This window comes from Dunckerocampus dactyliophorus, chromosome 2 (assembly GCF_027744805.1).
Source record: "Dunckerocampus dactyliophorus isolate RoL2022-P2 chromosome 2, RoL_Ddac_1.1, whole genome shotgun sequence".
NCBI lineage: Eukaryota > Metazoa > Chordata > Actinopteri > Syngnathiformes > Syngnathidae > Dunckerocampus > Dunckerocampus dactyliophorus.
Window position 1 is genome coordinate 48,363,543 of NC_072820.1, and position 22,275 is coordinate 48,385,817.

A 22,275-nucleotide genomic window follows, 5' to 3' on the forward strand; every position below is an offset into this window, starting at 1 on the left:
TATGATACGGTAGACCAATATTATCGGCCATCCTAATTTAATAATTATAGTTCGACAATGGGTTCAGCGAGAATGTTTTTTACTGCCATCTAGTGTCTGCTTGTAAGTTGGGTTTCGTTAGCGCGAGTGAATTCCCAACTATGCACACGTTTGTATGCAAATAAAGCACGTTTTCTTAGATTTGTTAAATTCCTGTGCTTTTTGATCCAGTGGTGTGTAGTCAGGGCCAGCAAAGCCTTCTCTGCTGGCCTTACCACTTCATAGCCTGTCTCTTGGCTGCACTGCTTCCAGCACATGTATGTGTATGTTACATGTTATTTTTTTCCACATTTTCGCTTCTATGTGTTGCCAATGTCAATGTAATCTGTCCGGGGCCTTCAGAATCAGGAGTGCTGGCCCATGTCACTCAAACACTATGAGCAATGAGGCTGTTTCTCTCCAATCAGATTTCAGATTCACCTCACAGTAACTACTAGGGCAACAGTGAAGGCAGCATTTTTCTGTCCTCTGATTGGCTAACATCTGAAAGTTTTCTGTTTGACTTATGGTTGATGTTTTTGTCATATTATTAGATAAACATTTATTATGAAACGCTATCAGTGATGTGGCAGTATAGAGATTTGTAGTTTAGAGTCAATGTATTGGTTATATAAAGGGTTAACTGGGTTTCTTGCTTTAGTAACAATGTTATTCTTCCCAAATTCTGTAACGCCACTCATTGTTATATTGTCTTTTTGTATATTATTGATGGTTTGTAGGTTTGTGACGTCATAGTGGTGGTATTAAGAGGTGGATTGGGTCACTTAAGTCCCCACCGAGGGCCCAGGTAACCAAATGCACCACACCTGCTACTGGTTAATACAATTTCATGTAACAAACACTATCATTTAATTTGTGAATGTAGAACAGTGCTTCTGATATTGGTTAGGCCAGCAGAGAAGGCTTTGCTGGCCTTGACTGCACACCTCTGAGATGACTACATTTGACTTTGGTCGTTTACTATACATGGCACCGTTCAATAATATTACAGGATCAAACGAATAAAATAATAAAAATATCAATAAATAAAAAGTTATCTGTTATCTGTTTACTTGTCAATCAATTAACGTAAAAAAATAACACTTTTACGACCCTAGGTGAAGCACGATGGGCGTTTGGAGCGAGTACAAATACTTCCGGTTGCAGTTATCAAAATAAATCTGCGAGAATAACTTTGCCATAATGTACGGACATAGAATTGAACCACGATCAACCATTGCGTTACTCTTCTTTGTTCCATAATTGTTTTTGTTTGTGCGCGTGGTTAAATATCATTCATAGGTCCCATTGTATTCTCTCAGTGTAGTCTTTTATTCGTAAAGACACTTGAAATGACTTCCGGTTGTGTCTTGTATTATTTGACGAAGCTTATTCCAATGGAAACCTTCGTCGCAAACCGAAGGAAACAATTGGCTGCGATTTACTTTGCACATATTAATATTTTACCCTCACCATAGTCCCAAACTCTACCTAGGCGTGTTTGCAGGCTTGTTTGCTGTGTTTCAGTCGCTGCCCGCGCGGCCTCGTTGATGCTGGGCCGGATCAGAGAAGCAGGCCTCCGGTCGGATGCGAGTTAAGCGGCTCTCAGGTCTGCTTTGTCCCGATTGGCCCTTTAGCTCACCGAGTAAGTCCACAAGACTTTTACACGCACATTTACGTTCAGCACTTGTTGATAATGCATCTCGTGTCTTTTGGCGTTAACGCGGAACGACAAGATCGCAGTTATTGTTAGCCGTTAGCTCCGGGCTAGCTGCTAGCATGGGTGCTAATGCTGAAGCTAACAGTCAATAACTTGGAGCATCTTGTTGGTTACACGCATTGTTATTGTTGTTGCCGCTGACTCGTTGCTTGTATTTTTATTACCCCACCGGTCAAATTAAGTTATTAACCTGACGTGTGTTAGCTTCGTTTTGGCAACCCAAATCGGTTGTAAACGTAAATATGATCATACAACATTCGCAGTTTTGTCAGACATAGCACTTCCACAAAGCCACGAGGAATGATTAACTTATTCGTCAAAGTATGCTTCATCTTACTCTTTCTGTTCTGTTCAGAAAATATGAGACAGACTCAACAATGACATCCAGATTTGGTAAAACCTACAGCCGCAAGGGAGGCGAGGGTACGTCCAAGTTTGACGAAGTCCTGTCCACCAAGAGGGGCACCCTGAGCACCAAATGGGGGGACACCACCTACAAGGCCAAGGTAGGCTCCAAGCGCGCCGGCGCTCCTTACAGCGCTTCGGTCCTGGATGTTCACAAGAGAGCCCGGCCGAGCGGAGACGGCTCGGACGATCCTTTTGGCTTTGACAGCGACGAGGAGTCCAAGCCCGTGTCGTCCCGCAGCAGCAAGTCGTCACCTGCCAAGGTGGCTCCGGCAGAACCTCCCCGAGCCGAAAAGCTGGGGGTCTCCCTGGACTCCAGGAGCTGGTCGAATTTTCACGAAGGACTCCACGCCACCGCTGAAGAGACTGTGCGTCCGGGTAGGAACCAGTCTGGGCTGATGGAGGACACAAGTGGATTCTTCAACAGCAGCAACGCTAGCAAAGGTAACCTTGTGCATCATCATTCCCACACATTTTTGTGTTTCCGTGAGTCAGAAATGTGAAAAACGTATGAATACATTGGCCCCTGGCATACTGGGACGAGCCTGCCTACGCACGAGACACTTCCTGACCTTTATGCAGACTGGACTGTTTGGTGGAAACCCACAAGTTGAATTGTTCCTAATAAATTCAGAATTACATCACCAGGGACTGACAGGTAAAGGAGAATTCCGCCATTTTTTTCTCTCCTCTTCCTTACGGCAGCGATGCGCATCCGTTGCGCAAAATGGGACGCCCCTCGATGGATCGTGGCGCCATACACACAGCGTGTGTTCTGTGCGGCACTGATTGGAAGCCTTCAGCTCCACTTCCTGTCACCTGCTGTTCCCCACACACAGACACATCAAGGTGTCGTGCTTCTGCCGAGTCACGCTGAAAATCCAACGTTCGTTAAGTCATTGCTCAGCATTTGCACGTCACGTCAGGGGGAGCTGCTTTAAATATAGGTCCAAACACTTGTTACAAAGATATAAATTGGAGGGAGAACATTTGACTACCGTATTTCCAAATATTTTTATTAGGGGTGCACGATTATTATTGGACCGATAATAATTTGGTAGCATTAAAAATAGATCAAATAACCAATGAGGCGAGATTACCCATACTGTGCGGCTGGGCAAATCAAGCTCTCCTTTTTTCTCCTACCTGTGACGTTAATGGCCTGTCGTAACTTCCCCTGAGCTCACTTGCACACAAACATTTACTTTAAGAGGAAGATGTTGTGCCAAATGATCAGCGATGAGGAGGAAAAAAAAACAAAACAAAAACATGCAGCACGCAAAAAAACTTAGCAGCCACCTGAAGCGCCCACTGCGCGGCGTTTGAAAAGCGCAAAGGGTTTGCCAGAGATCTCCATGGAGTCACACCGGCTGCTCGGAGCGTGTGCCCGAGTACAGTGCACCTTGCCGGGCCTCGCCAGGTGGCTCCTCCTCCTCTATACTCTGGTTCTCCTGATAGTAGTGATGTGGTAGTAGTAATGTCATATTGTCGCACAGCTGTAATTGTTTTTTATTTATCAGAAACTGTGTGGAACAAGCAGCATATGAACATTTTGAACATAATATAAATCAAAACATCTTATTTTTGCCAGTCGAGCGGAGGCAGGCTGTAACGCAAAACTATTTTTAGTAAACATCTGTTGACTATAATCAGCCGGTTAAATTGTGGTTGTGGATTAATCGTCCGGGCCCAGTTTTTTTCACCATAATACCTTCATTTTATTAGTGGAAAATAAGTGTTAACATTGGTGTCAGTCGGCCAACTTTTGACCTCATTGGTTGAGCAGACTCAAACTCGATTGCTGGGCCCGACCGATTTAATTGTCCAGCCAATTTAATCGGCGATCAGTAACAGGAGTGTACAGGTGACTATAGGGGTGTTATTTCATGTCCAGAGGGCTCTAATGTTAAAAAACATATTTAGAAGGTCGTAAAGAGGTTTTCTCTGCTCTAACTACAAACATATTTCATTAATGAATAAGGAATCCTACTTGGCGGAAATTCACTAACCACGGTGGGGTATGGAAGAAATTACCTGCGATAAACAAGGGATTGCTGTCATGCCTATAGTGATGTCATCATGACATGTACTACAAATGCACAGTTTCTACCAGAGCGTTCCTATATAGATTTGTGCTGATTGGAGGAGAGTTGGACCCTTTTCAGAGCTGACTGCTGTCAACAACCCTCATAGTCTCCCCCCCCCCCCCCCCCCCCCCCCCCAAAGATTTCTCATGTCCGGGCTAGGCCATCTCCAACTTCTTTCAACTCAGACAGTATAAGTTGTAAAATGACAGACTAGAGCTGTCCTATCTAGTCTTTGAGCATGAACCGATGAAGTCACTCTGAACTCTGTCCCATTTCAACAGGAAAATTCCAAAATTCGTCTTCAGCGAAGCATCACAGCTACTCGTGGTACCAGAACGCCTCTGAGAGCGACCAGAAGCCTTTGGCGCAGACGACCACCTTGAAGACAACTTCCAAGGCCGAGTGCACCTACAGCTCATGGGACGCTCTCATGGGCCTTCGACCGCCTTCGCCCAGCCAGGAGCCGCGTAACCCCGCCCCCTCGCTCTCTTGGACTTCGGCAGGCGTCGGCGGCTGCGAGCTCGCGAACAGCCGTCTCGAGAAGCCCCCCTCGCCTCCACGACTCCCCACAGAGAGCCAGGATCTGGACGGCGACTTGGAATTCAGCTTTGAGACGTCAGATTATTCCCAGACGTCGTCGTCGTCTTCGCTTGTCAGAAACTCAAACTGTCGGACGTACAGGAGGCCCGGCAAGCAGGCCTCCTCCAAAGGCGCGGACTCCAGCACCTTTGCTAGCAGCATTTTGGCTTCGGATGCTCTGACATCAACGTCAAGCAGCGCAAACAAGACGGCGGTTCGCGGCGGAGGCCGCGCCAGGACGAGGGACTACACCGTGCTCCACCCCTCTTCTGTCTCCATTTGCAACGTCACCATTCAGGGGAGCAGCGTGGAGAATGCGGCGCCCTCTAGCACTAGTGGTACGGGCCCCGACCGTGCGACGGGGCAGGTCGATGCGGGATGGCAACGGAAGAAGATGGAACAGCAAACCAGCAGGTACAACATTGCGCCTGTTGTCACTGCAGCGCTAATTGCATGTAGAAATATACATCTGTTAAAAAAATACTCTTCTTCTGGAATAAAGTGGTGTGACCTTTCACTTGTTTCTGTGCTCTTTTTAGTCAGAGCCAGTCCAGAGCAAAGAAGGCATGTAAAGTGGACCTGTTTGGTTTTGAAGACGTGGATGCCCATCAAGAAGACAATGACGACGACCACCCAGACGGCTCTTCCAAATACAAAATCCAGTACTTTGGTTTCGACGACATGAGCGACAGCGACGGAGCCGTCAATAGCGATGACAATGACGACGGAGGCAGGCGCAAAGCATGCAGGAAGGTCAAGAAGGCCGAGGAATCGCTGCGCGTTGCAGCGCAAGACTCGCCGGACCCCGTCAAGAACTGTGACGCTCAAGAGAGACTACCCACCAAGTGGAGCAAAAGCGACTCTCAGAAGCAGGACAGCAGGATAGGAGCAGGTCAGTACACACACTTTAAAAAAAACAATGCAAAGTGTTTGCTCAGTAATAGGTGAATTGTCCAGGATGGTACACGCACGCACGCACGCACACACACACACACACACACACACACACACACAGTGAAAACTGAGCCGAAGGGATCACTACTTTGCTATCATCTTTCTCCTTCATGGCATTTTTATTATTCTTATGACATCTCTCTCGGTTCAATTCAGAACTGCTCGTGCGTTGCATCAAGTTTGGGCCTGTCGAGTCGAGCGTCATTCCATGAATATTTAAGACCAGTCGCCTTTTATAATGGAACCAAGGGAAGTTCTATATTTGGAGATGTGCGCCTTCTGTTTTAACACTTTATTGTATTTCAGTCCAGCGTTGCATGCAGGACTGCAGTATATCTGTGGCATGTGGTGATGGAGGGGTGGGGGGGGGATAGGCGACTTCATGGCCTAATTTGAGTGGGGATTTTCAAAAACTCACCTCGGCGTTTGTGTGTGGACAGGTAAAACTGAGCTCTTGGGTTTGTGTCATAAGAAATGTGCGACACGATGTTTTTAAAGCGTGTTTAACAACACAACATGAAGTTGTTGACGTACGGGTGCTGGTTTCATTTTTTTCAACGGTCGGTGTGTGCCTTATAACACGCGAAACAAAAACAATGTTCATGATGTTTCTTGGACTCACAGACCAATATTTCCTATACATTCATTCATTTGGACAATTACATTTGGACCGCCACGGATAGATTTGGCACTGCTTGTTTAATTTTTTTGTTTAATTTAAGATCTGTTCACCTTCGCTCATTAACACATAAAGCGACTACGTAGCTTGTCATTCCAACCTCGTACAGTAGATGGCATTATAACTTCTAAACACACCTCAGGGGTTCCGCTAGGATTTTCTGCTGCGTCTGCAATTTAAATAATAAAAAAAAAAAGACAAATAACAATTTGATCAGTTTATTTATTTTCCGTTTTTCCCAGCAGAATATGAGCTGAGAACATTGCAAAACTGTTAATTTTATGGCGAAGTTGCTGAGAGCACTTAAACTGAGTCCAAAAGGTCAAGCCTCCTTTTGTTACCTGACTTTAGTCCAATAGTACTATGTGACCAGTACAAAATGATGACATTTTGTACAATTTAACACAAACCTAAATTTAATTTCATGCCTGCTTTTTAGAGTAATACAAATAAACAGGAAGCAAATTGCTCAATAATATATTTTTTAGTTCAAAATAACACTAACAAAACAACAATTTCAATGTTTTTGTTATAGAAATGTGACCTGTATCAGGAGTATAAATTAGGAGTCCAGCGTTAAGATAGCACAGATATATCCAACTGGCAGCACTATTAAAGCTACTTTTGACAAAAAGAAAGGAGAGGTGAGCTATTTGTGTTTTTATGTGACTGCCAACATCTGCGCTTCGTGTGCTCATTTGTCATTAAATACAGGCGTCATGTTTGAATAGAACGCTTATAAAAAATACTAAGAGGTGAAGCAAATATTCTTTGGTTGAACTAATCAACATCAGCTGGTGAGCTCCTGCTAGCTAAGAGCTACCTGCTGGAGACCCCTGTGATAGCATCACCATCTTAAAGCTGGACTACGTGTTTATGTTGAGCAACTTAGAGCAACTAGCGTTTTGAAGACAAGAGGCAAGTACTAATGACAACAAGAGGGCAAGATTAAGTGACACTATAAAAAACAGTAAGCCAGCATGAACGTGATAGCCACTTGTAGCTTGCCCGTGGGACAAAATAGAGCTAGCTAGCTGCCGCCAGAGAGGCAAAATGTGGAAACAGAAATGCCAGAAAGTCTAATGAGATTTAAACATGAGCGATCACACACACTGGCTTAGCCTGTGACAAGCTTTTACGAACTATGTTTCATTCTCGCTATGATAAGGAACAAAGTGAGCATGAACACAAGATGCATACTTTCATCTGGTCACACATGTCCAAGTGCCAACATAACATTTTAAATTCTTTTCAAACTAATTGTGGACAATATGTGTGTAAATAAGCTGTATATTTCTCTATATAGCATATACAGTACATACATTCATACAATATATCACTAAATGTTGTTTTCAAGTTAAACATTTTTTTTTAAGGTGTTGCCTTTTTTATTTTGTAGTGACGGTCCTCCACGATAAATTACATGTAGCGAAAACCCTGCACCTCATACGCATCTTGTCTGCCAGAGAATAAGAAGACATAGCATGTTGTCAACTAGGGGATAAGCGACAAATCTAGCAACTTTTTTCTGGTCTTTATTAATGAATTTATTTATTTTTGGAGACTCTTAATAAGAAAGAATATATCACTATTCAGGTCCTGCTGTGTGAAATGTCCATCCACACAAGTGAAGTTCTTCTACAGTGAGATATTAAGATGTGTACGTTGTCTAATTATAAGGCGCACATGGAACACCTGGAAGTCAATAACTTCATGTTCCTGGCATAAGTATGCAGTAAAAACATGAATTCATACTGTCATGGCCAAACAATTATGCTACAGATGGATTGCAGTTCAGTGGGAACCACTGCAGAAATCCTGTTATGTGTTTATGGGCGACGGCGCACAGGTAGCGCCAAATGTAAAAAATGTTTTCAAAAAAGCACCAGGAAAAAGGTCATGGAAAATCTATCTGTGGTTTTCCAAATTTACCTGTGGTGAGCTGCAGTCATACTTTCAACAGTGCTCTGTTAAGCGTCCTTGCCAGACAGCACAGCAAGAACAAAAGGTGTCTGACTCTTCCACAGATGTCCTGAACTTCTCAGAGGATGATCTCAGGGTGGTGGCCGCGGGTCCCAGGAGGCCCCCTCAAGGCAAACCGGCCGACAAGAACCAGGAGACCCACCGCAGGATCTTCAGCGCACTAAAGAAGGTGAAGCGCAGCGAAAAAACAAACTCTCTCTCTTCATCTGACGTTGCAAAGTGTAGAGACAACGTTCTGCGTTCTGTGTGGGGTGGGGGTGGGGGTTGATGAGGACATCCCTGCAGGAAGCTTTAATGTTCCAGCACAGCTCATCCTCAAACTGTGCCTTTTGTCTCAGCTTATTAACCCTGCCGTGCAGCTCCCCGCCGTACCAAATATCTGTATCTGGCCAAAACCGGCCCCCACAACCAACTGGGCCCCCTTCAGTGCCCCCTCTTTTGTTTTTATTATGAATACCCTGACAGTCACCAAGCTCAGGTTTGGCACAAACACACAGAGAGCAGCCAAGCATTGAAAGGTTGACAGTGGATGCTGGGGAGGGAGGGGGGACACTGTTGGGGTGGGATTCAGCTCCTTAGTTTTTTTTTTTTTTTTGAGAAATGTATGTATTTGTGTGTGTGTTAGTCTCCCACCAAAGCAGTGTACAACGCCCGACACTGGACATTGGCGAGCGAAGAGGAGCCCCCTCCCTCCTTCTTGTCCTCCCGCCAGCAGACGACTCCCGTAAGAGGCTTCAAGTTTTATGTCCCATTTAATGTCCAAAATGTCAACTTCCTGTTCAACATTGCTCGCTTTTTGACCGCGTCCTGCCCACCCTCTGCAGGCATCGCGGCCCGAAGGAGCGTCGAGCAACCCGCCACCAGACATTCAGAAGGACGACGGCGTCTTCAAGGCCCCGCCTCCTCCCCCCCAGGTCACAAAGTGTGTCACTGTCCCCAGCGACCCCTACCAGGACACGGTCACCACGCTCAAGTGCCGCAAAGAGCACAAGGAGGTACCTGTACATGTCTGACTCCACCTCCTTCGCTTGTAGTTAACTTCACCCCCTCTCGCCGCTTGCAGCTGTACACGGTGGTCCAGCATGTGAAGCACTTCAACGACGTAGTGGAGTTTGGAGAGAACCAAGAGTTCACCGATGACTTTGAGTATCTTGCTGCTGGGCTGAAGAGCGGGCAACCTCTGAACACTCGCTGCCTCAGGTAGGAGGGGGCGTGGCCTCTTTGTGATTGAAGTTCTTTTCCTTGCGAGGCACTCCATCATGCCGAGTGTGCCTGTGCGTGCGCAGTGTAATCAGCCTGGCGACGCGCTGCGCCATGCCCAGCTTCAGGATGCACCTGAGGGCCAGAGGGAAGGTGGCGCAGGTCTTCAAAACCCTCAACGACGCCCCCCAGCATCACGTAAGTACCAACTGAACCGGCGACACACCTTGGGTTGTACCCGGTGAAAGAAAGGAAATTAATTCAGTGAGAATGCGATCTCTGCAGAACCTGGCCATGTGCACGGCCTCCCTCATGTACATCCTCAGCCGGGACCGCTTGAACATGGACCTGGACCGCTCCTGCCTGGACCTGATGATCCGGCTGCTGGAAATGGACCAGGACCAAGGGGGCGGGTCCGTGGCAGACTCCTCCTCCCAGCTGAGCGCCAGGGAGATCTGCAAGATGAAGGAGAAGATCAGGAAGCTGTGCGACACGGTGCACAACAAGCACCTGGACCTGCAGAACATCACGGTACGGTGGCGCGCGCCTGTGTGAGAGAGCCCATCAAAGAACAGAACAGCTCATGAACCCTTTTCCTGTAGACGGGTCACTTGGCGATGGAGACGCTGCTGTCTTTGACCTCTAAGCGTGCAGGAGACTGGTTCAAAGAGGAGCTCCGCCTCTTGGGAGGACTGGACCACATTGTGGATAAAGGTGACATGCTTACACATCACGTGTGTGCTTGCGTGGGTGGGTGTGTGTGTGTCTCACTGACACACCGACTGTGGCTCCACAGTGAAGGAGTGTGTGGACAACCTCAACCAGGAGGACGACAAGGACAAGCTGGTGTCATCCCTGTGGGGAGCTGAGAGATGTTTACGTGTGCTGGATAGTGTAAGCCTAACTGCCTACCTGTCACATGATGTCCTGTTATCAACCGCAAAATTAAACTCACGGAGCGTGTGTGCTTGTGTAGGTGACCGTGCACAACCCGGAGAATCAGAGCTACTTGATTGCCTACAAAGACTCATCGCTCATCATCTCCTGTGCAAAGTGAGTGAGCACACGCACACGCACACACGCAAGCCATATATTCATGCACACTTCCTCCTGAATGTTTTCCTCCTCACTGATTTGCTAACCGTCGAGCATTTTAACAACAGGACTGTCGAGCATTTGTGTTACCGTATTTGCACGACCACAAGGCGCACCGTATTAAAAGGCGCAGTCTCAGTTGCAGGTGCTATTTCTGTATTTAAGACATACCTAAGGTGCACCATATTATTGGGCGCAGGTATGGTCAAACATACAGGAGCACTTATGCACGTTAAAACATACTGTGTCGCTCAGGAATCAGTGAGGAAGCGACAGTGCTTTATTTCTTTGGACAGATTAAGAACAGAACTCTCATTCACTTTATCCAACCCACTTGAAATCAGGAAGGTCATCTCTCGACACAACAGTCTCAGTCATGGTGAACAACTTAAAAACATCACACAGCAAAGCAGCAGATAGACAAAAACAGACAAGACACTACCGCTATTTGTGCAGAACAATAACAACTACGTAGCTGAAACATGTAACTTTAAGAGCATTTGCACCAAAACACTACTGCAAAGCACGCTGGGGAACAGGAAGTGCTCCCAGCGATGCTCCAATACGCTCGCATCCATGCTATTGTATGTTTTTAAAAAGGCAGTGGGAGCAAAACTGAGTTCGGTTGTTCTTTATTGAAGTATTTAACAATGTACTCATGTTATTTTTGATCAATCCTCATCCACAAATCATCAAAGTCCTCATCTTCTGTATCCCAAATGAACAGCGGGGCAAGTTCTCCATCAAACACGCCAGGTTCCCTGTCGTCATTGTCAATCAGTCTCCTTGCCGTGCAGCAACAACAGTGCATCAGACATGTTAGCCCAAGCATCCACAATCCATTCACAAATTGTGGCGTAACTCGAACGGCGCTGCCTCCCAGTCTTAGTGAAGCTGTGTTGGCTAACTGTCATCCATCGCTCCCACGCCGCTCGCAACTTCACTTTAAACGCCGTGTTTACACCGATGTCCAGCGGCTGGAGTTCCTTCGTCAAGCCTCCCGGAATGATGGCAAGCTCCGAGTTCATTTGCTGCACTTGGTTTTTCACAGCGGCTGTGAGATGGGCGAGATCAACACGGATGGTGACGCGTGGAGAAAAAAAAAACATCCGGTCTCTTTCCGTACATGTCACTCAGCCATTTTCTCCTCGTCCTTCCAGCCCTATTGATTGGTCTTAACGATGACTCCGGCTGGAAACATTTCTTTAGGCAGCGTCTTCCTCTTAAATCACCACAGGCAGCAGTTTCGGTCCATTACCATGGCAACCAAGCACAACAGTAAAAGCCGACTTCTCGTGCCCCGTTGTGTGTATCGCTACCGTGCTGGTCCCCTTCTTCTCTACAGTGTGGTTCACCGGGATGTGGAAAGTGAGCGGCACGTCGTCCATGTTGGGCTGGATGTGTTTGTCTGCAATGTTTTACTGCAGCAGGAGCGGAAGATGGCCAGCTTTTCCTTGGAATCCGGTGGATGTTGCTGCGCCACGGTAGTCCTTGTCTGGATGGATAGATGGCGCTGTTTCATAAAATATACCTATATAAATACTGGGGGCGTGCCTTTAGCGTCATCTTTCACGTCCGCATGCTGTCCTCAGTCACGTCCACCTTTCCTCTATATAAGCAGCGTGTCGGCAGGAGACGCTCGCAGTCAGTCGAGCGGAGCGCTCATAAAAGTCACACAGCAACACTTACACATTTTGGAACTCGGTGCACACACAAGGCGTGCCGCATTATGAGGCGTCCCGTCCATTTTGGACAAAATTTAAGACTTAAGTGCGCCTTGTTGTTGTGAAAATACAGTACACTAAGTCCCCAACTTACAAACACAATTGGTTCCAGACGACCGTTCTTAAGTTGAATTGTTCTTAAGTCGGGGGAAAAGGTAATACAGTAGTACCTCGCATAACATAAACCTCCTTTTACATAAATTCCACTGAGCATAAAGAATTTATGTAAAGTTTTTGCTTCGTATTATAGAAGAAATTCCATATAACATAAAGCGTCAAGTCAGTGCAAGTCTTTTTTTTTTTTTTCAATCAACTTTATTAATGCCTCAAGTTGGTGCAAGTTCAGACTAACGCCTTCTGACGCATCACGCTCTCATTGGCTGATTTTCGGGGCACCACCTCCGCTCATCTCATCGGCTGAGTTATACAGCACGTACGTGAGTTTGTGTGAGAGACAGGCTTGTCCCTTCAAACTCCTTCCTCTTCATAGTCCCCCTGAAACTAACTTAAACAATTAAGTTAAGTTACAAATTAAAATTTTGCACACAGCATTATCGTGTAGTGCGTGTGCGTTTGTCTGTGAGACCAGCTGACTCTTAGACTCTTTGAGTCGCGTTTCGACTCAGGCTAGTCCTCCTCCTCCTCCTTCCTCCCTCCACTTACGCTCCTGATCAAGACATCTCGTGAACGGTAGGATTGTTTTTGTTTTTCAGTTTTATTCATTCACAGTAATCTTATTTATTACCTTTTTTTATACTGGAATGTTACTCTATTATGTTTATGCTAATGTTTTCTTATATTTTCCCACCATATTTGGTGGACTTTGAATATTTTGAAGTGCCAAAGGTGTGAGTTTGGGAAGATCTTCGAACAGATTAGGCGATTTACATGTATTTTACGCTTTGTATAACATAAAAACCCTATAACATAAAGGTTCTCGGAACGGATTATTTACGTTGTAGGGGCGTCTACTGTATTACCAATGATATAGGTACTCCATGTACGTGTTTACAGTATACTGTATGCGTATGTATATAAATATGAGTTTGGATGTAGTAGTAACATTAAACGAGGATAATTAATGAAAAAAACAATCATAAAAATGATATAATAATAATAATACGTAATGATAAATGTTATTTACCTTTGAAGAGGAGTGGTCGAGCATACGTCGTTGTGGTGGAGTTGGAGGAGTAGTTATTGAAAAAGGACAAATGGTCGTCGTCGTTAGACTCTTCTAAAAGAGGTAGTGTTCTGTGGGTGGTGTAGAATTAAGCAGGTCTATTAACTCTTCATAAACTTTAATCACACGCTCTGTCCGGGTTGTATCATACAGCTACAACTTAGCTTTCCATTTAGCTTTCTCTCCCCAGCGTCTGTTGGTCCCATTAGCAGTGTTACAGTGCCCTCTACTGTCAAGCATGTAGCAGTATAAATACTGATGGAGTGACTAGAATGCAAAATAAAATAAAATATAGACCAGTCGGCTTGTGTTCGTATCCGCGAATGTTCGCAAGTCGGATGTTCGTAAGTTGGGGACTTGTGTATTTATTTTTCCCACACATCTTTTTAAAGTGCTCATGACACCAAAAAAAGTTGGGAAAAACCCAAAATGTAACAAAATGAAAGTACTCACTTAATAAAACATTTTTGTCACACTGCTGTCATAGGTAAACTATGAAATAGGAGTGAAATGAAGTGGTGATTTTGACACACCCCCAAGTTAGTTTATAATATTTTCACTGATATCGTGTTGTGATAATTACAGTATGATGTAACACACACACAAAATGTTTTTTTGGTCAGTATATGACCGAGACACTGCAAAATGATGGATTAGTCCTGGAATGAAACCACGTAGTGTTAGTCTAACATTCGTAGACTAGCTCTAGTAAAAAAAAATATTTACTTACTGAAACTGACAGATCGATTGCAAGATCCGTTGGAAGTGACTGCAAGCAATTCAGTTCTACAGCACTACCGGGTGACACCGGCAAGAGATGCAAACAAGCACAGCCATGAATACATGTGTGTATTCGCAACATATTCACAACAATAGCAACAGTACTAATATTGTCTTGTGAGGCGTCTATGTTTTGCTCGCAGCGATGGCTACAACAGCGTAGCCGTCAGTTAGGAATTAGCACTGCAGTAGGCCGGCCGCTGTAGAGCATTTTAGCAGGAGAAATGAGAATTGGCTTACTGCCACCTTGGCACGCTTTCTTCACAGTCGAACATCTTGTGGGTTTTTGGCTTTTTATAGGCGATTGGTGTCTTTAGGAAATGTGAACAAGCTTACTCCGTCTGTTTGAGTGTTCCAGCAAAAAGCAACACAACGAGCGGGCATAAGATAAAAAATACATAAGCGACAGCAATTCATCCAGAACTGGACCCTGATAGTTGAGACGGCTTTGGCGTCTCCATGAAGCTCTGTGTGGACGTCACTAGGTCTGCTTCCTCCACACCCGGAAGAACTGGTGATTTTAGTTAATTGTAAATATTTCAATATTGGAGTACACATCTAACTTTTTTTTTTATTAGTGTTATTTTTCACGACGAAAATAAGATTGACATGTGTTGTGGTGTCATGAGCACTTTGATGCTCTTGGTCCTATTCACCTCCAAAAATGAAAAAAATCCTTAAGCTGCAGCAACGCCCACTGGCTGTGATTGGTCGGCTTGTAGTACATAATTTCTGTGTACGTATACGACTCGTTCAGAGGACGCACAGCCCACCTCGGCAAACGTCGCCTCCGCAAACGGCGCCTCCTCCGATTTTGGATCTACCGACTGTGGTCACGCCTGTGGGTACTCCCTGTTGCAATAACGCTCCCCTTCTGGCAACGGGATGCTAACATGCTATGGCTATGTCCACATGAATCAAAAACACACATTTCTTCCACTCTGGTGTTAAAAAACAAACAGTGGAGTTAAAAAAAAAAAAAACAGCAGCAGAGGTGGGTGGAGACTCATAGCATTTCTCCAAGGTTGGCAGGTCTAATTAGACAAAATAAGTGTGTCCTTGTATATGAGTGCTGATGGTGACATGCTCCGCCCCCTTCAGGGCGCTGAGGCGCTGCGAGAAGATGATCCGGCGTTACAGCAGGGAGCTCAATGCCGGCGGCGTGGTGGGCAAGGCTGTGGAGAACTGCATGAGGGCCATCATTGGAGTCCTGCTCAACCTGACGCATGACAACGGTTAGTAAGCACACACACACACACACACACACACACAGATAGTGACTGCTGGTTGTGTGTGCAGAGTGGGGCAGCACCAAAACAGGAGAGCAGGAGGACTTGATAGTGACGGCGCTCAACTGTGTTCTCCATGTTCCTCAGTACTTTCCTCAGGAGCAGAGGTTTGACATTCGTGTTCTGGTAAGTACACGCACACACGGACTGTACAGATACACGCTTGTGCATGTTTTCATGGCGTGTGACCTGCAGGGTCTGGGCCTGTTGATCAACCTGGTGGAGTACAGCGCCAGGAACCGCTACTGCCTGATGGAGATGGAGATGGAGGGAGGTCAGGGTCCCTGCGACTCCACCGTGCTCCTCAGCCTGCCGCACCACCAGGATGCCGGTGGTGGCGGCGGCCCGCTCAGCGCCATCGCTGCTCTAGTGCAGGTAGGCGGTGCCACCACGAGTAGCGTGCTGTGTGTCGGCGGCAAGGCGGACTGAATATGGAGATCTCTGTCCTCAGCTGTTCCTTCAGCGGGAGCGAGCTGCCGTCCTGGCCGAGGCGCAGACCGATGACCTCATCAAGGAGGCGCCCAAACCGGCGCTGGACCAGAGCGGAGAGTGGCAGGAGACGGGCGGAGAGATCCAGTGGGTCGCCAACGACAACCACTGTGACAACGATGCCAAGAAGAAGGAAAAGGAGGAGGAGGAAGACGGCGAGCTGGATCTCAACAAAGGTGCGCCCGTCCTCTCGCACATGTCACGTGTCGCCGCTGGCGAAAGGCTAAACGTACGTCCGTGTGTGTTGTGTGTAGCTCTGCAGCATGCAGGCAAGCACATGGAGGACAGCATCGTGGCCTCGTACACTGCGCTGCTGCTGGGCTGCCTCTGCCAAGGAAGCCCGGTGAGTCATCTTCATCACAGCCCTCAAACCTCCGTTTGAACCTTGTTTCACCCCCTCCCCCACCTCCACCTTTCTGCTAACGTGTGACCTCCCTCCTGCCAGATGAATGTGACTACTGTGAGAGAGAACCTGCCTCAAGGAGATTTCTCCATCATGACAGAAATGCTGAAGAAGTTCCTCAACTTCATGAACCTCACAGTGAGTCCACCAGCAGATGACCTCCTCCTCCTCCTCTTCCTCTTCCTTCTTCTCTCCTAAAACCCCAAAAGTACACAATGAAACACTGAGAATGTTCCCGGACCTACGTGCTAATTGGTCATGAGAAAATAAACATCCAAATAACTACGATTAACCATAATGATGATAAATGATAGTTGGCGTAATAATAATAATAATAAATATAGAAAGTAAGAAGTAATAATAATTAGCAATAATGACTATATTTCATTGTACTTTCTAATTATATTTTATATTTAATATAAAAATTAAATAATGATTTATTAATAATTACATGTAATGTGTACCACTAGTAATAATAATAAATACTATTATAGTTATTAATAGGAATAAAATTTAATGATGCATAATATTTAATGACTACTACTACTACTACTACTACTACTACTACTACCAATCATCAGAATACACACATTTTATTACTACCCTATATTTATTTTATTTTATATTACTTGATTATATTAAGAATAATTAATGATTGACATTATATTGATAATAAATGAGAATTATATATTATAATAATTGTAATATATTAATGATACTGTAATAATAATCAGAGCCTGACCCATATGGGATTTTTGGGGCTGATACCGATATCGGGAGCTGAAAACAGCCGCTATCCGACACATCGGCCGAGATATGAAATAAAGAGCATTGATATATACTGTACATTAACATAAATTCTTATAATACCCAAAATACGACTTACCATTTTGGTAATTAATGTAGAATTTGATACTATGGTTGACCATTTAAAAATAAAAACAAGTGGCTGCATTCATCTGAAAGTGATAATACATATGCTAATGTGAGGGGTTTACATGATGTTTGTAAAAGGCCTATTCACAAAAACGTCTTACCAATATCAATTACCGTATTTTCACGACCATAAGGCGCACTTAAAAGTCTTACATTTTCTCCAAAATGGAGCCTTATAATGCAGTGCGCCTTATGTATTTGTTAAATACAGAAATGGCACCCGTAACTGATACTGTGCCTTTTTATACGGTGCGCCTTATGGTTGCAAAAGTACAGTAGTCATATTTACTAGCTATTGAAAAGTCCCATCTGCAGCCACTGAGTATTTGCAAACAGCTCAAAAAACAAATGCTGAAGCAAACATTAAAAAGTGGGGAAAAGGAAGGTGACTACAAACTAAGAAATAATAGCCTTAATACACGAGACTAAACTACATTTGATGTAATAATGTAGCTGCTTTCAAAACATGCAAACTTGTTTCTTCACTTTCTTGTTCAGTTGAATGCCTGATACAACTAAAGGTACCTTTGTTTGGACAAGTACATATAACAATGACAACAAAAATAGCTCATACGACTTCAATTGTTTGGCAGTACAATGCCATAGCTATTCATGTAAGAACTTAAGTGATTTTGGTTAATATGACGAAAAGCATGGAAGCTGCTAGATATCAGCTCTTAAATTCAACTCTTTTGAGCTATATTTGTTATCATCATCATATTTGTCCTAACAAATGTACCTTTAGTTGTACCAGGCATTACAATGGATCAATCAACTGAAGAAACAAGGGTGGTCTCATCATTTGTTCCATGACTGTACTATATATGAAATGACAACTAAATACATTACTTAGATTATTTTCAAAATGATTTGAATGAACACATTAACCTGTGAACATATGAGCCCCTGTAAATCCTGCATGGAAGTATGAAGTGGAGTGGGATGCTGTGTATATCTTTATTTCACTTTAAAACGCTGTATAATAGTCTTAGATAATGGTGGACATTAACAGTTGCATCTATCTTTGTTTATCTCACAGGGATGCAACTTACACGACCTTAAAACACTGTAATACGCTCTCACAAACATGCATGGGGAAGAAAAAAACCCCAACTACAATGTTCTCCTTGACGGGCCCTGGCAGCGTGGCACTAAAAGTGTGGTATTGTTTCACAAAGTTGCAGCTTACCATTGTTTCAAAAAAAAAACAAAAAACAAAATGTAGTTTGTTTTGCCATTCCTCTCCTGCAGCCGAGTGAACGCAGCACTGCGCTGCTCTGCAGGCTGATGCGACCGACGCATGATGTTATTGAGGAGCAGCTTTTGTGTTATAGTACATTGTTGTCGTGCAGTGACAGGAGTGTGTGTGTGCGTGTGTGTGTGCGTGCGTGCACGCCTGTGTGACCTGGACTGTCTTTGTTTGTGCAGTGTGATGTCGGCACCACAGGACAGAAGTCCATCTCCCGGATCATCGACTACCTGGAACACTGCTAGACACCTGCCTCTCTCTCGCTCTCTCTCCCGCACGCGCACACACGCACACACACACACACACACACACACACACAGAGTACAGTCAGTATTTTCAGTTTTCTAAAAGCATCTCTGCTCCATGTGCTGCTTGTGTGATTGATGCCCCCCTGCCCCAACCCCACCCTTCCAATGTGATCAGTTTTTGATTTTAAGCCGTTGACTGGTCCTTGACAGCCTTGCGACTCCCAGGCGTCCGTTACAGCCGAGACTGAAACGTTTCCGCTTGTACTCCGTGACACTCTTATCCCATCGTGTCACTCTGTTAGTTTTAGTTCTACGTCAGATGAGTGTGACACGAGTCCAGCAGGAGCTGGGGGACTTGGACGGGGTTGCCAGGTTGTCGCTGTCCTCCGTTAGTCAAAGTCTGTTGCTGGAGATGTCGACGATCCTACTAAGTATGTGTGTTCTTTAAAAAGGCCATTCTTTTTAAACGCTTCATAAGATGATGTCATCCTGTCAGTACTCAAGTTGCCAAAGAGGCGGAATGTTCCAGTTGGACTTATGAAATCGTCTTCGGATTGTGCTTGTTTTGTCGTCATCTTTTTGTTCATGCACACAGACACACACACACACACACACACACACACACACACACAGAGACACACGTTTACAAGAGCTTTATTGAGAGCGGTGATGAGCTTTGTGTACATAGTCTTTGTACATACGTCCATATAGAAGGACAGCATGATGGCCCTGTAGACTCTTATCTACTTTTATGAAAGTGATTTTTTTACAGCCTGGTGGAGGTGTGTGTGTGTGTGTGTGGGCGGGCGGGGGGCAGAACGCTTCTTAACAAGGACAACGTGATCTTTGTACGTGTACATACTTCAAAAAGAATAAAAATTGCTACTTTCTGCTACTTTCTGTTCTTCCTTTTCGTGAAACGTCCCAAATGAGCAAGAGTGGAATGTTTTACTCGGAAGTTAAAACAAGCTCTAACCCTTAACCCCAACCTCTAACACTTTCCCTTTACACATAACCCTTAAACCCTACCGTTTACATTTAACGCCTAACCTTTTAACCCTTCACCTAACACCTAACCCTTACACTTAACCTTTAACCCTGCCCCTTACACCTGACCCCTAACTGTACCCATAGGCGATTCTAGAGTCTGTTGGGGCCCTAGAAAAAAAATCATGGGGGGCCCCTTTGCATAGTGCCACTGCTGGAGAAGTTCAAAGTTTTTCAGCCCCCGAGGGCCCCCAAATGGGCCCTGAGCAGTTGCCTTGGCTGGTGGCAAGCAGCGCCCCTAACGCAAGCAGCGCCCCCAACCCTTAACCCTTAACCCTTAACCCTGTCCCAAAGTGCAAGCAGGAAAATAGAGAAATGATTTCAAATGTCCTTTAGAAAACCTCAAACATGGAGAAAGGAAGTGTGTAAAGTGTCAAGAAGGAACCAGAGTGATTGAAAAATAAGTCACTTTGGTCCCTCTGGTCCTCACAGAAGCTCCGGGGCTGCTCGTCTATGCGGGCCGGGCCTGAGTCCTCCTTCCTGGATTGGGTCTTCCCGAGCCTCCCCTTGCGGCTCCCCATCCTGGCGCTGGGGGTCCTCTGCCGGAGGGCGTGGTGCATCCTGAAGCAGCTCGCAGAGGGTGGAGATGTAAATCTGAGCCATCTGGAGCGTCTCCGACTTGGAGAGCTTTTTGTCGCTCTCCAGCTTGGGAATGACGCTCCGCAGCCGGTCGAAGGCCACGTTGAGGCCCAGCATCCTCCTCCTCTCCCGGGCGTTGGCGGCCAGGCGCCGCCGCCTCTGCGCGCGCTCCAAGGCCACACGCGCGTCCGCCTGAAGATGCCCGTGGAGCGCGCCACCGGGACCGAGCCTCAGCTGCAGAATGGCACAGGGGGGCCGTTGGTGCTCGTCCTCAGCCTTGGCACGCAGCACGGCGCGTCCACGGTGGTGGTCCTCGGCGAGCGCGGGGATGAAGGGAGCAAAGAGGCTTCTGCGTGGAGACATGTCTCTGTCTGTCCCTCAGAGACAACACGCTGACAGCTCCGTGTGGGACATTTATACTCGGTGGGCGTGTGCTGCTCACACAAAGTGTCCACAGGAGGTCCATTTGGACTCTTCATCAAAAGTGGATTAGAAGCGTGCAAGTGAGCAGCGCACACAGGAAGCACGTGTGTGATGAGCGTTAATCAAGTTTATGAGGCTTCTCAGGTCGCCATGGTAACCACCTTGTCAGTTTTGAGGACATTTTTAACGTCATTTATGAAAAGTATGACGCTTGAGTCAGGTCAGAGGTCGCGAGTGTCGCACCCCTTCCCGTTCTTCCGCACCAAACTCCTCTGAACTAGCTTTGTTCTTTGTGTTAATTAAAAAAGAGGCGGCTGGCTGACGATGACTGACAGGAAGTGACTTCCAACGGGATTAGCGGCGTGTCTCTGCAGCCGCGTGCCAGCGCGTCCTTTACAAAGCACGCTGCGTGGCGCCCAGGCGGCACAAAGATGGCCGCATGGCACACGGAGGATAAAGGAGGACCCTCGCTGTGTGTTGGCCGCGGCATGCGACACTCATTGGCCCCGCTCTGCTTTAGCGTGGCCAATCAAACGCCTCGTTGGTGCCAGCAGGCCCACGCGGGCGGCGGATCAAAGCACCCACGCCGCCGTGACTACACCCCCCCACCCCCATGCACGACCACCATGTGGAACACTCTGACCCCCCCTGCAACTGCTGAAGGATGTATTTCTAACACACCAGCACCGGTCAAAGGTCAGCCCTCCTGTGGGGACACGCCCCCGCTTCATTAAACCCAATCAAACGGCTCGCTAAAAGATGACTCGCGCCGTAGATCAAACCTACAAGTCGAGGTGGGAGGGCATGGGGGCTTGGAGATCAGGTCCCTTCAGGCCGGGTCCTTTTTTTTTTTTTTTTTTTGGACCAGAGGGCCAAATGTGGGCTGTCAAAATATTAGGAACAGCTGATACACATGAAAGATAAAATAGTGTTTCCTTCATGGCATAAAATAATATTTTCCGAACATTAAGAGAAATTTGAGAATTATTTAAGGAGTGTTTTCAGTGTCCTCAGCAGCAGGGGGCAGTGTTGTTGCTGTGTTTACCTCATGAGCAAGAACAAGACGAGTTGAAGCGCTAAAAAACTTTATGGTAAACTCAATTCCTTGTGCGTTATAACTACATTCACTCACTCTAGTGAATCGGGTACTCGACTCACGTGAGTCACTCGTCACCAAGGCCAAATGCAGACCACTGATCTGTACT

General features: G+C 45.9%; 2 protein-coding genes across 2 annotated transcripts; one reads left to right on the forward strand and one right to left on the reverse strand.

The window, feature by feature from the left end:
- Positions 1 to 1,342: 1,342 nt before the first annotated feature.
- Positions 1,343 to 19,919, forward strand: LOC129177394 (wings apart-like protein homolog). Its single transcript, XM_054768485.1, has 20 exons — positions 1,343 to 1,663; positions 2,094 to 2,587; positions 4,512 to 5,223; positions 5,349 to 5,701; positions 8,470 to 8,594; positions 9,051 to 9,149; positions 9,250 to 9,420; positions 9,489 to 9,625; positions 9,712 to 9,823; positions 9,911 to 10,156; positions 10,228 to 10,339; positions 10,422 to 10,519; positions 10,602 to 10,678; positions 15,509 to 15,642; positions 15,707 to 15,822; positions 15,892 to 16,071; positions 16,148 to 16,361; positions 16,440 to 16,528; positions 16,631 to 16,726; positions 18,953 to 19,919. Exons 2-20 carry the CDS (start codon positions 2,116 to 2,118, stop codon positions 19,016 to 19,018), a joined length of 3,609 nt encoding a protein of 1,202 aa, XP_054624460.1. The 5' UTR covers positions 1,343 to 1,663; positions 2,094 to 2,115; the 3' UTR covers positions 19,019 to 19,919.
- Positions 19,489 to 21,010, reverse strand: atoh1c (atonal bHLH transcription factor 1c). The gene has a single exon (XM_054752668.1). The coding sequence runs from the start codon at positions 21,008 to 21,010 to the stop codon at positions 20,495 to 20,497; it is 516 nt and encodes a 171-aa protein (XP_054608643.1). The 3' UTR covers positions 19,489 to 20,494.
- Between the last annotated feature and the right edge of the window lie 1,265 nt (positions 21,011 to 22,275).